A 17,426-nucleotide genomic window follows, 5' to 3' on the forward strand; every position below is an offset into this window, starting at 1 on the left:
TAACCTCAGGGAAGAAAGATGCACCCTTGGTGGCAAAGAGTGAACATTAGAAGTGCAAGCCACAGGCACTTCTTTCCTGCAGGCTGTTGCTACCACTCTCTGATTTCCTTTTATAAATATTGTCTGGAATATTTATATGGTGACCTGTACAGTGTATTTCCTAATAACTTTTCTTTCCTTCTGCAATGCTTTGCATTGTTCTTTTTAAACTTTTTTTTCTGAATAAGCTTAATTTTTTGGCATTATAATTGTTGCAAAAATAAGAAAATTTAATTTTCCCCTGTTGACTCTCAGGCTTCATTATTTAAAATCCACTTGCAAAATATTAAATTAAAATGTTATTTTCCTTGTTTTTCAGGTATTGAGCAAAGTATTGAACAAGAAGAAGCAATGAACAGATCATCTGCTGATCTAAGGATAAGAAAAACACAGGTAAATCCGTGCTCTGTCCGTCAGATATTGAGATTAACCCCAAGTAAATTCTTGCTGCTTGATGCTCAGGGTGTGCTAGGTTTAGCACAGCTTAGTATTTCCATTTTAGGATAACCTTTGTGCACTTAAATTGATTTCCGTATACTAAAGGTTTAAGGACACAAATTCTCCGAGGACAAGCAGGCTGCTTGTTCTCACTGATGGGGTGACGTCCACGGCAGCCCCCTCCAACCGGAAACTTCACTAGCAAAGGCCTTTGATAGCCCTCGCGCGCCGATGCGCACCGCGCATGCGTGGCTGTCTTCCCGCCCGAACCGGCTCGTGTTCGTCAGTCTTCTTTTGTCCGCGCTTGGGACTGTCGTGTTTTGCCTCCATTTCGTGCCCCTCAAGTTGACCTCGCGCGTCTTCGCGATTTTCGCTAGAAAAAATAAATAAATAAATAAATAAAGAGGAGACCTTTCCGGTCTTTACCCCTTTCCCGTGTTTCCAGCTTTTTCCCCGCGTAAGTTTCCTTTCGCTTTTGGGACCGGCCTATTTGGCCTCAATATGGGTTTTTTCTCCCTTCTTTTTGGTGCCTTTCGTCATCATCGCGAATTTTGATTTTGCCGGCGTGATTTTTCCGCCCATGTCATCGAAGTCTTTCAGCGGCTTCAAGAAGTGCACCCAGTGCGCCCGGGTAATCTCGCTCACTGATAGGCACACTTCGTGTCTTCAGTGTCTGGGGGCTGGGCACTGCCCGCAGGCCTGCAGTCTTTGTGCTCTTTTGAAAAAGAGGACTCAGGTAGCGAGATTGGCCCAGTGGAACGCGTTGTTCTCGGGCTCTTCGACGACAACAGCAGGGGACGCATCAAGTGCATCGACGTCGACAGCATCGAAGTCTTCGGCATCGACTGCATCGAAGCTTCTTTTTTTTTTTTTTTTTTTTTTTAGAAGTCTTTATTGAAGTATAGAATACAGAACAAAAAGAAGCAACACTTCAATTCAACTCAACTCATATCAATGCAATCTACAATAAATGTTTCACCAATGACAGTCATGAAAAGATAATGAAATTCTGTGTCCACTTAAATTTAGGTCAAATTACACTTCAAAACATTTTTGATTTTATTATTAACCCTATCCCCCCCCCCCCCCCCCCCCCCTTGACCTACCCCCTCCCGAGCCTTGTTCCCTTCATCAAACACTTGCATTCACAAAAAGTTTCCAGGCTTTTTCCCACTTTGGCAAGATTTTATGTTTAATCGCTGTCAATCTCTCCATTTCACAAATGCATTTCACTTTCGTAATCCAGGACACCAATGAGGGGACCCGCACCACTTTCCACTGCTGAGCCAAATTCATGCGGGCAGCGTGCAAAGACCCCCTCACCAGAACCCACTGGTCAGCCGTAAGCCCAGCTAGCCTCCGGCCCAGGATGAAAGTCAAAGGATGCCACTGCACAGCCCTTCCCGTCCAGACCTGAATGCGCGCCCACACACTTTTCCAATATGCCTGCGCTTTAGGGCTGCATCGAGGCTTCTACCTCCTGCATCGTCGGTACCGAGGCATCGGAAGGCTGCGTCGATGTCGGTGGTACCGGGACCTCCGCTATTGCTGATGTCGTTGGACGGTGGTGCATCGTCTGGAGTGCAGGTGAGGGCTGTCCATTCCCCTGCTGGTGGCGGTGAGCCTTCGGGTGGGTATCCCCCTGCTCTGAGGGCTCCTGCGGTACAGCCCCCCCCCAGATCGACCCTCTTCAGCCTCGGCCCCGAGGAAGCGACGGTTGGATTCTACGTCCTCCTCGTCGGTACCGGGAAGCTCCGGTGACATACGTCGCTTGAAGAAGTCAAAGAAGCATCGTCACCGGTCTCCTTCCTGTCTCAGTACCGAGAGCTCTGGGTCGCCGAGGCAGTCAGCACCCAGTAGGCATCGGCACCGGGAGGACCACTCACCCTCTGTTCAGGAGGTGTCGATGCGCTCCCCCTTGGACAGCCCGGAACCGCCTCCACGCCCGGAACAGACTCTGACATCGACACCTGCATCGGCTTCCCAGTCTTTCTCCACAGCCACTGTGCACGAGAGTCTCCGGGCCGTTCTTCCAGAGATTCTGGGAGAGCTGTTGCGCCCTTCTCCTCCGGTACCGGGGGTGCTTGCGCCACCGGTACCGTCGAGTGAGGCGACGGCTGGACCCTTGCCCGAGGTGAGGTCCCCGGTATCGGTACCGCTTGCGGTACCGGCTACGGCCGCCTCCCAGGCAGACTCCCTGAAGACGTCGGCGAAGGGAGCTTCGCCGGTGCTGGCGAGGGAGTCCACCTGTCGATGCTCCTACCTTGGCCGTGTTTCCACGGAGTCGAGTCGGGCACGGCTTCAGACACAGGTTCGTGAACTTGTGTCTGATACCGATGGTGAGGCCTCGTGGGAGGAGGAGGACATCAGATATTTCTCTGACGAGGAGTCTGATGGCCTTCCTTCTGATCCCACTCCCTCCCCTGAAAGGCAGCTTTCTCCTCCCGAGAGTCTGTCTTTTGCGGCCTTTGTCCGGGAGATGTCTACGGCCATCCCTTTCCTGGTGGTTGTGGAGGACGAGCCCAGGGCTGAAATGTTTGAGCTCTTGGACTATCCTTCTCCACCTAAGGAAGCGTCCACAGTACCCATGCATCATGTCCTAAAAAAGACATTGCTGGCGAACTGGACCAAGCCACTAACTAATCCCCACATTCTCAAGAAGATAGAATCCCAGTATCGGATCCATGGGGACCCAGAGCTGATGCGCACTCAGTTGCCTCACGACTCTGGTGTGGTGGATCTGGCCCTAAAGAAGGCTAAGAGTTCTAGAGAGCATGCTTCGGCGCCCCCGGGCAAAGAGTCCAGAACCTTAGACTCCTTTGAGAGGAAGGCCTATCATTCCTCTATGCTCATGGCCAAGATTCAGTCCTACACGAGCATCCATATGCGGAACAATGTGCGGCAGTTGGCGGGCTTGGTGGACAAGCTCCCTCCTGAGCAAGCCAAGCCGTTTCAGGAGGTGGTCAGGCAGCTGAAGGCGTGCAGAAAATTCCTGGCCAGAGGGGTATATGATACCTTTGATGTTGCGTCCAGGGCCGCTGCTCAAGGTGTGGTGATACACAGACTCTCATGGCTGCGTGCCTCCGACCTGGAGAATAGGATCCAGCAGTGGATTGCGGACTCCCCTTGCCGAGCGGACAACATTTTTGGAGAAAAAGTCGAACAGGTGGTAGAACAGCTCCACCAGCGGGATAACGCTTTCGACAAATTCTCCCGTCGGCAGCCTTCAGCATTTACCTCCTCAGGTAGACGTTTTTATGGGGGAAGGAGGGCTGTTCCCTACTCTTCTGGTAAGCGTAGGTACAATCCTCCCTCTCGCCAGCCTGCGGCCCAGGCTAAGCCCCAGCGCGCTCGCTCTCGTCAGCAGCGTGCGCCTCAGCAAGGCCCCACGGCTCCCCAGCAAAAGCAGGGGGCGAGCTTTTGACTGGCTCCAGCAGAGCATAGCCGACATCAACGTGTCCGTGCCGGGCGATCTGCCGGTCGGGGGGAGGTTGAAAGTTTTTCACCAAAGGTGGCCTCTTGTAACCTCCGATCGTTGGGTTCTTCAAATAGTCCGGCAAGGATACACCCTCAATTTGACCTCGAAGCCTCCAAATTGCCCACCGGGAGCTCAGTCTTACAGCTTCCAGCACAAGCAGGTACTTGCAGAGGAACTCTCCGCCCTTCTCAGCGCCAATGCGGTCGAGCCCGTGCCATCCGGGCAAGAAGGGCTGGGATTCTATTCCAGGTACTTCCTTGTGGAAAAAAAAACGGAGGATGCGTCCCATCCTAAACCTAAGGGGCCTGAACAAATATCTGGTCAAGGAAAAGTTCAGGATGCTTTCCCTGGGCACCCTTCTTCCCATGATTCAGGAAAACGATTGGCTATGCTCTCTGGACTTGAAGGACGCCTACACGCACATCCCGATATTGCCAGCTCACAGGCAGTATCTGCGATTTCAGCTGGGCACACGTCACTTCCAGTACTGTGTGCTACCCTTTGGGCTCGCCTCTGCGCCCAGGGTGTTCACGAAGTGCCTGCAACGCTTCGCAGGCTGGGAGTGCACGTGTTCCCTTATCTCGACGATTGGCTGGTAAAGAACACATCCGAGGCAGGAGCTCTACAGTCCATGCAGATGACTATTCGACTCCTGGAGCTACTGGGGTTTGTGATAAATTACCCAAAGTCCCATCTTCTCCCAGTGCAGAAACTCAAATTCATAGGAGCTCTGCTGGATTCTCGGACGGCTCGTGCCTATCTTCCGGAGACAAGGGCCAACACTCTGCTGTCCCTCATCTCCCGGGTACGAGCGTCCCAGCAGATCACAGCTCGGCAGATGTTGAGATTGCTTGGCCACATGGCCTCCACAGTTCATGTGACTCCCATGGCTCGTCTTCACATGCGATCTGCTCAATGGACCCTAGCTTCCCAGTGGTTTCAGGCTGCTGGGGATCTAGAGGACGTGATCCACCTGTCCACGAGTTTTCTCAAATCCCTGTGCTGGTGGACGATTTGGTCCAATTTGACTCTGGGACGCCCTTTCCAAATTCCTCAGCCACAAATAGTGCTGACTACGGATGCGTCTCTCCTGGGGTGGGGAGCTCATGTCGATGGGCTTCACACCCAGGGAAGCTGGTCCCTCCAGGAACGCGATCTGCAGATCAATCTCCTGGAGTTACGAGCGGTCTGGAACGCTCTGAAGGCTTTCAGAGATCGGCTGTCCCATCAAATTATCCAAATTCAGACAGACAACCAGGTTGCCATGTATTATATCAACAAGCAGGGGGACACCGGATCTCGCCCCCTGTGTCAGGAAACCGTCAGCATGTGGCTGTGGGCTCGCCGTCAAGGCATGTTGCTCCAGGCCACATATCTGGCAGGCGTAAACAACAGTCTGGCCGACAGGTTGAGCAGGATTATGCAACCTCACGAGTGGTCGCTCAACTCCAGAGTAGTGCGCCGGATCTTCCAGGTGTGGGGCACCCCCTTGGTAGATCTCTTTGCATCTCGAGCCAACCACAAGGTCCCTCAATTCTGTTCCAGACTTCAGGCCCACGGCCGACTGGCATCGGATGCCTTCCTCCTGGATTGGGGGGAAGGCCTGCTGTATGCTTATCCTCCCATACCTCTGGTGGGGAAGACTTTGTTGAAACTCAAGCAAGACCGAGGCACCATGATTCTGATTGCTCCTTTTTGGCAGCGTCAGATCTGGTTCCCTCTTCTTCTGGAGTTGTCCTCCGAAGAACCGTGGAGTTTGGAGTGTTTTCCGACCCTCATCACCCAGAACGAAGGAGCGCTTCTGCATCCCAACCTCCAGTCTCTGGCTCTCACGGCCTGGATGTTGAGAGCGTAGACTTTGCCTCTTTGGGTCTGTTGGAGGGTGTCTCCCGTGTCTTGCTTGCTTCCAGAAAAGATTCCACTAAGAGGAGTTACTTCTTTTTATGGAGGAGGTTTGTCGTCTGGTGTGACAGCAAGGCCTTAGATCCTCACTTCTGTCCTACACAGACCCTGCTTGAATACCTTCTACACTTGTCTGAGTCTGGTCTCAAGACCAACTCTGTAAGGGTTCACCTTAGCGCAATCAGTGCATACCATTACCGTGTGGAAGGTAAGCCGATCTCAGGACAGCCTTTAGTTGTTCGCTTCATGAGAGGTTTGCTTTTGTCAAAGCCCCCCGTCAAACCTCCTACAGTGTCATGGGATCTCAATGTCGTTCTCACCCAGCTGATGAAACCTCCTTTTGAGCCACTGAACTCCTGCCATCTGAAGTACTTGACCTGGAAGGTCATTTTCTTGGTGGCAGTTACTTCAGTTCATAGAGTCAGTGAGCTTCAGGCTCTGGTAGCCCAGGCCCCTTACACCAGATTTCATCATAATAGAGTAGTCCTCCGCACTCACCCTAAGTTCTTGCCGAAGGTAGTGTCGGAGTTCCATCTGAACCAGTCAATTGTCTTGCCAACATTCTTTCCCCATCCGCATTCCTGCCCTGCTGAACGTCAGCTGCACACATTGGACTGCAAAAGAGCATTGGCCTTCTATCTGGAGCGGACACAGCCCAACAGACAGTCCGGCCAGTTGTTTGTTTCTTTTGATCCCACCAGGAGGGGAGTGGCTGTGGGGAAACGTACCATTTCAAATTGGCTAGCAGATTGCATTTCCTTCACTTACGCCCAGGCTGGGCTGGCTCTTGAGGGTCATGTCACGGCTCATAGTGTTAGAGCCATGGCAGCATCAGTGGCCCACTTGAAGTCAGCCACTATTGAAGAGATTTGCAAGGCTGCGACGTGGTCATCTGTCCACACATTCACATCTCATTACTGCCTGCAGCAGGATACCCGACGCGAGCGTCGGTTCGGGCAGTCAGTGCTTCAGAATCTGTTCGGGGTTTAGAATCCAACTCCACCCCCCTAGGCCCATGTTTATTCTGTTCCAGGCTACACTCTCAGTTAGTTGGATAAGTTGTTAGGTCAATCTCAGTTATGTCCTCGCCGTTGCCAGGCCCAATTGACCATGTTTGTTGTTTTGAGTGAGCCTGGGGGCTAGGGATACCCCATCAGTGAGAACAAGCAGCCTGCTTGTCCTCGGAGAAAGCGAATGCTACATACCTGTAGAAGGTATTCTCCGAGGACAGCAGGCTGATTGTTCTCACAAACCCGCCCGCCTCCCCTTTGGAGTTGTGTCTTCCCTTGTCTTTGTCTTGCTACATACGGGACTGATGAACACGAGCCGGTTCGGGCGGGAAGACGGCCGTGCATGCGCATCGGCACGCGAGGGCTAGCAAAGGCCTTTGCTAGTGAAGTTTCCGGTTGGAGGGGGCTGCCGTGGACGTCACCCCATCAGTGAGAACAATCAGCCTGCTGTCCTCGGAGAATACCTTCTACAGGTATGTAGCATTCGCTTTGTGTGCACTAAATAGGAAGTAAAGGAACACTGCCCACTACTGTATCTGATCATACAGCTGTAACATTATAGATAGACCTTGTAAGGGAATAGTCAGAGACCCATCCCTGGAGATCAAATACTGGACTGCTGGCAGAGATAGGTTTTTAATAATACGTACATTATGCCATTGAGGATTACTTTCAACATAACAGGTCATGGGAAGTAGCCATAGATATTTGGTGGGATGCCATCAAGGCTACTGTCTGAAGCACTGTTCAGAATTTCTTGACTAGAGCGAGAGATACGGGTAGAGCAGCAACATAGTAATAGTAGAGATAATTCATTGTTACTCTACAGAAATATAAATGTAATATGTTAATTAAGGAAATGGGCCAGTGTTTTTTTCACAAAGAGCATGCCACTACAATGACAGTAACAGAAATTGATACCTACTAGCATAGTACTTAAGGAAAAATATATAGTACAGTGCCTAAAACCTAAGAGATTGATATATTCTCCAAGGACAGGCAGGATGCTGTATCCACACTGATGGGTGACATAATCGACAGAGACCCAGTACAGAGGCTCTCCCCAGCGTTGTCTTCCAGAAGCTTTTGGAAGTATCCTACTATGCATGCGTTTATCTGCCCACGCACCAGTGTTCTATCTAAGCTTTGTGGCTACATACCCTTTGTTAAGAGGCCATGCAACAGTTCTTACCTGCCAGCACCAAGCGCACCAGGACTTACCCCATCTACCTCCAGCCACCGCCATCCCCCACCCCTGCTGCTGCTTTCCCAGACCAGCAGCACCTGGAAAACAAAATACAGCCATTGCAGGGCTGCACTGTGCAAACTTGCGATTGCTGGTCCCATTTCCTCCAACTTCACTTCTTGTTCCAGAGCACATAGTATATGGCCCCACAATGGCTTATTTTGCTTTGCTGCTGCTGGTCTGGGGAAGTAGCAGTGGTGGTGGGGTGTCAGAGGGGAAGAAGGAGCAGAAGTTGGATTAAGGTGGGGAGGAGAAGAGGAGCAGATGCTGGATGAAAGTGGGAAGGCGAAAGGGGCAAACGCTGGATGGAAATGGGACAGAGAATGGAGCAAACACTAATTGGAAGTGGGGATGAGATAACAGAAGGTTTGGCCTAGTGAGGCAGACCAACGGTCCATCTAGCCCAATGTACGCAGTGGTGGAGTTTTCAGCCTTCGCCTGTGCAAGCATCCCTCTGATGTAAACGGTGGTTCCTCCTGAGGAAGTGATACGAAATGCGGTCCAGCATTGAGGAACCGATTGAGCAGGAGCAGTATGATTGATTTGGAGGTGGATTCAGTAACCTCTCACCCATGACCCACAGCTGAGCATAACTGGTGTTATTCGGCAGCATTTTTAAGAATTGACAGCTGCATTCAGACTGAGTTTTGCTGGTATCCTATTGGATAGAGGACTTATCAAAGCATGAGGTAAGTGTGCTATCGTTTGATATGTGACCTGCGTAAGAGTGCGAGTGAGGGAGAGAAGGGGTAATGCAAAACTCGGTACAGAATGTATTATTTTCTTTTTGAAGGTAGCTGCAGACTTTGTATGTTCAGGTTGTATTTTGGAGGTTTGATTTTGTGGAACAAGATGTTTACATTTGTGTATTGAGAATATAAAAATAAAGAAAAAAAAAAGATATGTGACCTGCGTACCAGCTAATTTGGATGATTATTCTCGAGACGGAGCACAATATATAGAGACAATTTTCTAATGCAATTGCTGTGAATACCATGAACTTTGTTTAAATTTATTGCATGGGTTTCCATGTACAAGCTACCTTGAAGCAGTGTTATGTTCATTATTGATATTTGCTTGAAAAGTGTGGTTTGTTGAGGTATTTAAATACAATAAAAAGGTGTTTTGTATTCCATATTTGGCTGGAGACCTTGAGCTAAGTTAAAATTTAATGCCAAGAAGTGCAGACTGATGCATTTGGGGTGCAGAAACCCAAAAGAGAGATACCGGATAGGAGGGTAGAGTTTAGTAAGCTCGACTCAGGAGAGAGACCTTGGGGTGTTGGTGTCCGAGGATCTGAATGTGAAGAAACAATGTGACAAGGCGACGGCCATGGCCAGAAGGATGCTAGGCTGCATAGAGAAGGGTATAACCAGCAGAAGAAAAGAAGTGTTGATGCCCCTCTACAAGTCGTTGGTGAGGCCCCACTTGGAGTATTGTGTTCAGTTTTGGAGGCCGTATCTTGCTAAAGATATAAAAATAGTAGAAGCGGTGCAAAGAAAAGCCACAAAAATGGTTTGGGATTTGCGTTGCAAACTGTACGAGGAGAGACTTGCTGACTTGAACATGTATACCTTGGAGGAAAGGAGAAACCAGGGCCACATGATACAGGCGTTCACCTATTTGAAAGGTATTAATCTGCAAACAAACCTTTTCTGGAGACGGGAAGGTGGTAGAACTAGAGGACGAATTGAGGTTGGAGGGGGGCAGACTCAGGACTAATGTCAGGAAGCATTTTTTCACGGAAAGGGTGGTAGATACATGGAATGCCCTGCCGCGGGAGGTGATGGAGATGAAAACGGTAATGGAATTCAAACATGCGTGGGATAAACACAAAGGAATCCTGTGAAGATGGAATGGATGTACGGAATCTTAGCGGAGATTGAGTGGCGACAATGGTAATTGGAGAGTAAAACCAATGTTGGGCGGACCTCTATGGTCTGCACCCTGATTGTGGCTGAATAGATATTGATGGGCTGGAGTGTAAATTTTAAGGGGCTTCGACGTTAGCTTCAGAACTTTTAGTACAGGAACAGTACTGGGCGGACTTTTACAGTCTGTGCCCTGAGAAAGGCAAGGACAAATCAAACTCGGGTATACATTTAAAGTAGCACATACCATGTAAAATGAGTTTATCTTGTTGGGCAGACTGGATGAACTGTTCAGGTCTTTATCTGCCATCATTTACTATGTTACATGCTGGTCACTATTGCACTTTGTATACTTAATGGCTGCTTTATAGTCTTTAGCCATGTGCTTGGATGAAGAGCAACATTTGAAGCAGATTCTGTACTTTTTCAACAGATCTCTACATTCTCTCAAGGATTTCTCCCTAACCCTCTACATTTCTTGAGAGGATGAGGTTTCTTATGTATAGGACACTGTCTGGATCCTCAGCTTTCTCTGTAATAGGAGGATGATCAGTTTGTGGGGTTGCTCTGGGTGACACATCTGTCATGTGTACAGCTATAAGTTTCCTGGTGTTGCCGTACTTCTTGACAGGCCTTTCATTCAGGAAGTAGCCTGTCTTGCCTGCTGCAGGTACATCAAACATGAAGCTGGGATCATTTCTCCTTTTTGCCAAATCCCAAATGAACTTCACAAAGACTGGGAAGGGAAGCATCTTCTCTTGGTGGTCCTCTTTTTATACTTGGTGCTACTGATGACTATTTTTCTATGACAGCATTGATATAATCTCATTTATGCCCCATGCTATATTCAAGTAGTACAGACCACGAAGGTTTGGATCATCTTTGAGTGCTCCCAGTACCTGGAGGAGGTCTCTTAATCCCCATAACTTGTTATCTCTATTCATGACCTTTGAGAAACCTTTATTCTCTTCCTCAATGCCTGTTGGATATCTTCCTGGCTACCGTAGCACTGGTCAAGTCTCTCTCACATTTCTTTAAATCCTCTGGAGGAGTCGTTCCCAGGGCTATAGCTTGAGCCTCAGTGGTGGCTGTTTTTTTCACTTGCTGGAGCAGCTCCCAGACGATGTGTAATTCTGTCTTCTTGTATTCAGAGGCAGCAGCAGTCACTTCCACTGTGGCAGCAGCTTCAGCTACCGCTTTTTTCCCTTTTTTTCTATTTTTAAGCTTCTCAAGTTTTATGACTGCTGCTTGTTTACTATAGAGAATCTTGGACCCTGAGAGCTGCTGCACTGGTTGCAGACTGACTGGAATAGCTTGTCCTTTATGATTTTAAAGACCTAGAATTTCTGGAATTGCATTTAGAGCTTCCAGAATGTTTATTTACTTATCACATTTGTATCCCACATTTTCCCACCGATAGCAGGCTCAAAGTCGCTTACAATAATACTGTAATAAAGTAGAATGTTGGGACTGACTCTCCCATGCTGGGTCTGTTTGATGTTCTATGTCTTTCATTGCTTCTGCCCCATAAATTTCTCTGGCTTTCTCTATAAACCTATGTGTTATTTTAGACCTTTTAGAACCTTTCTCACTGCTATGGCTGGAGTGTGCTGCATTTAGATTGCTATTTAAATCAACCTGTATTTTTTGTTCAGTTTGCTCAGTTACTGAAGCTTGTGAGAAAACAGAATCTGCCATTTCCTTGCACTGGTAAAATAACCCCCCCCCCCCCTTGTTTTTTTAAACACCCTTTCAGAGTGAACCTTGGCTGTGTGCCAAAATGTTGCTTTGTAGGACAGAAGGTGGGAGGGGGGTGCAGGCAACTGTTCTACTGTTGCATGAAGCACTATCCTTACAGACTGTAGAGCTGGGATGCCCTTATTTAGGATTTCCTTTATATCTTGCAGGCAGTGGTGGGGAGGGAGGGATTGAGCTCAAAAATATACTTTTGCTTATCACTATAGCCACAGTTGGGGATATGCAGATAAGATCTTTCCTCTTTGTAAGCACCTCGTAGCTAATTAATTATGCAGGTATCAACTGTGCTCTGAAGGAACTGCGGCACCTCACTGTCTGCTTCTTTCTGCTAAAACTTATGAATGCACAGTTCTGATAATTTACTTAGAAGAGCTTCACAAATTAGGACTGAGGCTGGCTACAGAGTCAACCATATATATTGTTACATTCACTCTATACAAAGAGCTGAATTAGTGGCTATGCCTTCCTTGAAGTGTTGCAGGAATTACCACTATTGTTAGCAGAATCTGTGGTACTTCAAGAATCAAACACCACACACCAGAATGAGAGAGAAGTCTTCATTTGCCAGCAAACAAAGTAAGACATCAGCACTAGGTCTCTTCTTCTCTTTCTCAGCTCTCTGTGTCTTCTCTCTCTCGTCTCAGCTCCTTCTCCTCTTTCTGTTGTCTCTCTTCTAACGTAAGCTGCTTCTGCTCCCAGTTATATAGGGTCTTACACCTCTCTAGCCCCCCTTTCTCACCAGATGGTAAAGAATAGATTGATTACCCTGCCTTGAACTAATTATTACATTTACTCCAAAATATCAGTTACATAGGTTTGATATTTCCCAAACTGACCTATGACCTGGGGCCTCTCACACTAGACATTGTGGCACCTATCTCTTGCATTTTATTATTATTCACATAATCAGTTTCCCAATCAACTTCATACTAACTGGGTTCTGGCATTCATTAAGGGGTCAAGGGGCCAATCTTGCTCAATGGCACACATACATTTATTATTACTTTCAGAAAACCAGTCCTTCACTTAGCTATTCATCAAGGAGATGACTTGACTTTCCCTGACCTCTTTCACCTATTAGCTTCCTACACAGAACTCGCTAGGACTGTGGATAATTCAAACCAGATGATGGCAGACAAAGCTTCACTTGAAAAGCCAGTCAAAGATGTAACACTGAATTAAAAGATATTCTACATAGAAATAGAACTTATTAATTACACAGAATAAAACATATTCTAAAATAAGCAGAAATCAGAATTCCTTATAAGACAAATTCTAACTCATCTAGAATTATCTATATCTACTCTATCTCCTTCTAGACAGCATTCAATCTAATCCTTTTAAAACTACAGTATGCCTGGCTCGCTGATCCCCTCGAGATTGAATGGCCTCCAGATGTGGTAAATAATTACTTCTCTCTGACCTTTTTAACCTCTAGTCTAGCAAAAGCTAGACTTCTTGAGCAAATTAAACCCAGATGGCATTCTTCCATCACTTGCAGGACTGAAAAATTAAACACAAAATTAATATGACTTCTTTGCCCAAGCTGCCTCAGAAGGAGCTGAAATAAATACTGCACAATTGTCTTGCAGACTTTATTCAATTGTCCCTTGAGGTCAGACATTAGAAGCTTTTTAAGACGATGCATTTTAACTCTGCTTTACTTTCATATTAAGAACTTGCTGATGCACTGTAATGTTTGTAATTACTCTGTATGCATACATGCATTTAAACTGGAACATGCTCTGATATCCATACATGTGATTGAGAATGTCCACCAAAACTTTATTAGTAAAATCCGCTATGCTGTTCTAGGCTAGGTGAGGTCACAAAGCTTCAACAACCAGCTAAACCATTCCCAAGCAAAAACTACCAGTAGACTCTCAATTTATTTATTTTTATTAAATTTTTTATTCTTATATCCCTCATTATTCAAAACAAGTTTCAATTCATTGTGGCTTACAGATAACAATAATATAACAAATTACATACCATAGACTGTAGTGTTTAGTTAACAATTAATTTAGAAACATTCTTTGAACAAATGAGTTTTTATTTCTTTCCGGAATTGAAAATAGGTACTTATGCTTCTAATTTCTTTTGAAATTAGATTCCACTATTTAGACCCTTGATAACTGAAACCAGCTGTATGAACTGTATTATAAATTACATTTTTACAGCTAAGTAAATGTAGAAGCAAATATTCTCTTGATGTTGGTTTTGCATTCCTAGCTGACAGTAGAGTTAGGTCTGTCATGTAGTCTGGTGCCATTCCAAACAAAATGTTGACGATTAGGGTACATTCTTTAAACATTATACGGGCTCTGATAGGGAACCAATGTAATGCAGTGAGTAAAGGAGATGCCTTTTTAAACCTAAGTACTCCGCTAATTAGGCGAGCAGCTGTATTCAGAACAGTCTGAAGCAATTTGAGCACAGAGTTACAACTGCCTACATAGATTGCATTACAGTAGTCCAATTGTGAAAGTGTCAGAGTTTGGACAAGCAATCTGAAGGAATTCTTGTTAAAATAAACTTTAACCCTTTTTAGTTTCCACAGTGTCTTAAATACATTTGATGTGACTGCATGTACTTGGTTTTGAAAAGATAAATGTTTGTCAAAATTACTCCCAGGTTTTTTAGTTGTGTATCTATTGGATATACAGTTTGATCTATTATAAAATTTGGATAAGAGGTGCGACAATATGAACTTGATAGCACCAGGAATTTTGTTTTTTCTTACTTCATTTTGGGGCCCTTTTACTAAGCCACAGCAAAAATTGGCCTGTGTCAGTGCAAACGTATGTTTTTGGCATGCATCGAATGAATCTGTCCCAGTGGCTCCTGGAGCTGCATCAGACACTGGGGACATTTCACCATCGAGGAGGGCTCCATCTGCCTCAACATTGAGCATTAGTAGTGGCCACCCTGAGGACAAAGAAGGATTTGTAGAAGCTTACAGACCCCAATGATATGAGTCAGGTGGAGGCCAAAAAACATTGGCTTCAGTCCCCCTTGATGCGCAGCATCCAGATCTCTGTGGCATTGACATCATTGATACCCAAGAAGCACCCACGCTATGGGGGCTGCTCACCCTTCAGGGATATGGAACAGGCACAACACCCTTCACTGAGTTGCGTGACTTGAAGCCATTGCACTGGCTGAGACCCCACTTTACTGATTGCTCCCCTCGATGAGTGGATCTGTGCAACTCTTCAGGAGGAGATGGGCTGCTTTCTAGCTCGATGTGATGCTTTGACATGGGACCCACCAGAGCTCCAGCCCATCCAGAAAGCCCATGTCCTGCTTGTTGCATATTCATCGGAGCTGGTACCCTGCAGGGTGTCAGTTGATGCCAGTCAAGACTGTGTCATTGTCCTGTCTCTCAGGGGAGGACACTTTCTTGGTACCCCCACCCCAAGGCCTGGCCAACATGACAGAATTCCAAGGCAGGTATATGCTCAAACACCCATGGAAGAGTACTTTTACGAGTCTAATTTGGACTGCTGAGTGTTTGAGGAGACACCGGACGTATGCTTGGAGGATGGGTGCCTTGGCCTTCCTTCGGACCCTTTCCATTTACAGTGGAGAAGAAACGCTACCCCTGGGGAGCTCTCCTTTACCAATTTTATTATGAAGATGGCCAAGTCCATCCCATTTGAGTTAGAAACAGAATCAACCCAAGGCTGAATTGTTAGACATCCTGAAATTTGAATCTGCCCCAAAGGATGCTGTGACAGTGCCTGTGCATAGGATCCTTAGGAATGTGCAGATGAAGAAGGCCAATTCTATCTGTATAAAGTCCAGTTTTGAGAAACACCAGTTCCTCACCATTCCATGTTGGTTAAATCTCCTCTCAAAAGCGAAGAGTTCCAAGATTCACTTCCTGGTGCACCCAGGGAGAGAGGCTTGAACATTGGAACCTTTTGGGAGAAAAGTTGTCAGCATGCCATGCTCATATCCCACATACATTCTTAGCAGCTCTTCATGAGCATGCACTTGTGGAACTTAGTGAGCAGTGTGGCGGAGTTCTCAAGACACTTACCCCCAGAGAAGGCTGCAGAACTTTGCCAGCTAGCACCAAAGTAGCAGGAGTGAAGAAAGCTCATGTCTTGGGCAACCTATGATGCTGTCGATGTGGCCTCCAGGGCGTTCGCTATGGGTGTTGGGATGCGCAAAGTCACCTAGCAGTGTTCCTCAGTCCTGGAACCAGCAGCAGAGTGGATGTTGTATGCCAGGGAGACAAGGTGAAGGAAGTTGTTGACCTCATCAAGAAGCATATTAATTAGAATATTGAATTGTTGAGGGAGGGGAGGTTGGGAATAGTGGGGAGAGGTGAGGATATGGTGGGGGTTAAAAATTAAAATATGTAAGTTTGGCACTATTTCTATTACAGAAATGTGGCTGTTTAAGCTCTGTAATCAGTCCTTTGGTTTTGATATTTTTGCACATCTAATGTGCCAATAAACAGATTTCAAAAAACAAAAGGGATCATTTGTTCTCTAGTTTTGTTGTACAGATGTTTTTGCTTATTATGCTGATAAGCTTGTATACAGTCATGTCATTGCTTGATGCTTTTATACAGACTTGTTTAGTTTTTGGATGTTGGATTTGTTTGATCCTAATAAAAACTGTTAAATCGTAAAAAAAAAGAAGCATATTAATGCTATCAAGTCACTGTCCCAGCCCACTTCTGGCTCAACCTTCTCTTCCAGCAGGTACTCTGATGGAGGACAAAGGAAGCCTTATTACTCTCAAAGGCGTAAGTTCCCTCCACCCTCTCATCCTTCCCAGACCACCTAGAGTTCTCATTTTTGCCCACAGCAGCAGACAGCTCAGAAATCCTAACCAGCTCCACAGTCAAAGCATGGGACGAGCCTTATACTGGCTTGGTAACTGTGCCGGATAACCTACCAGTTGGAGGGAGGCTGAATTTTTTCCAAGAAAGATGCCCCCTTGTAACCTCAGACCAATGGGTTCTCAAAATAATCCATACAGGCTACACCCTACAGTTGGAAACATACCATCAAATTTCTCACCAAGATCATCAAAGTTAAGCTCTCAGTATCGGGAGTTGCTTACAACAGAACTCTTCCTTTATCAGGCCAAAGCAGTTGAACTCGTTCCACCAAGAATAAAGGGAAGGGATTTTTTTCTAAGTATTCCCTGGCCATAAAGAAAAAGGGGGATTCCTGAACAAATTCTGACAAAGCAAAAGTTCAGGATGGTTTTATTGTGCAACTTCCCATAATTCAGGAACAAGATTGGTTATGCTCTCTGGACTCAAAGGACACCTACATACAGATAGCTGAGATTTCAAGTAGGGAAACACCACTTCCCAGTACCACATCCTGCCATTTGCCTTTGATCAGCTCCCACGGTCTTCATAAAATGTTTAGAAGTAGTCACAACATAGTGTTTCCCAGCCTAAATGATTGGATGGTAAAGAGCATATCCAAGGAAGGGGCACAAGAATCTGTGCGCAGAACTATTTTGAAACTGGAGCTACTAGAGTTTATCAGCTACCCCGAGGCCCACCTAACCCTGTTCAGAAATTGGAGTTTACAAGAGCCCTACTACATGCAACTCAGGCCAGAGAGTTTCTCCCAGCTCAATCAATGGAAAGCCAAATTTCCATGCTGAAAATAAGACTAGCCATACTAGGTCAGAACAATGGTCCATCT

At 46.6% G+C, this 17,426-nt stretch overlaps 1 protein-coding gene across 2 annotated transcripts in view; it reads left to right on the forward strand.

Moving 5' to 3' along the window:
* Window positions 1-17,426, forward strand: part of STX1A (syntaxin 1A) — a 557,770-nt gene that overhangs the window by 361,057 nt on the left and 179,287 nt on the right. For both annotated transcript variants that reach the window (XM_030185767.1, XM_030185768.1), the window contains exon 5: window positions 359-432. In XM_030185767.1, the coding sequence (XP_030041627.1) occupies window positions 359-432 (74 nt within the window). The remainder of the gene's footprint in view (window positions 1-358; window positions 433-17,426) is intronic.

Source organism: Microcaecilia unicolor, chromosome 13, assembly GCF_901765095.1.
Source record: "Microcaecilia unicolor chromosome 13, aMicUni1.1, whole genome shotgun sequence".
NCBI lineage: Eukaryota > Metazoa > Chordata > Amphibia > Gymnophiona > Siphonopidae > Microcaecilia > Microcaecilia unicolor.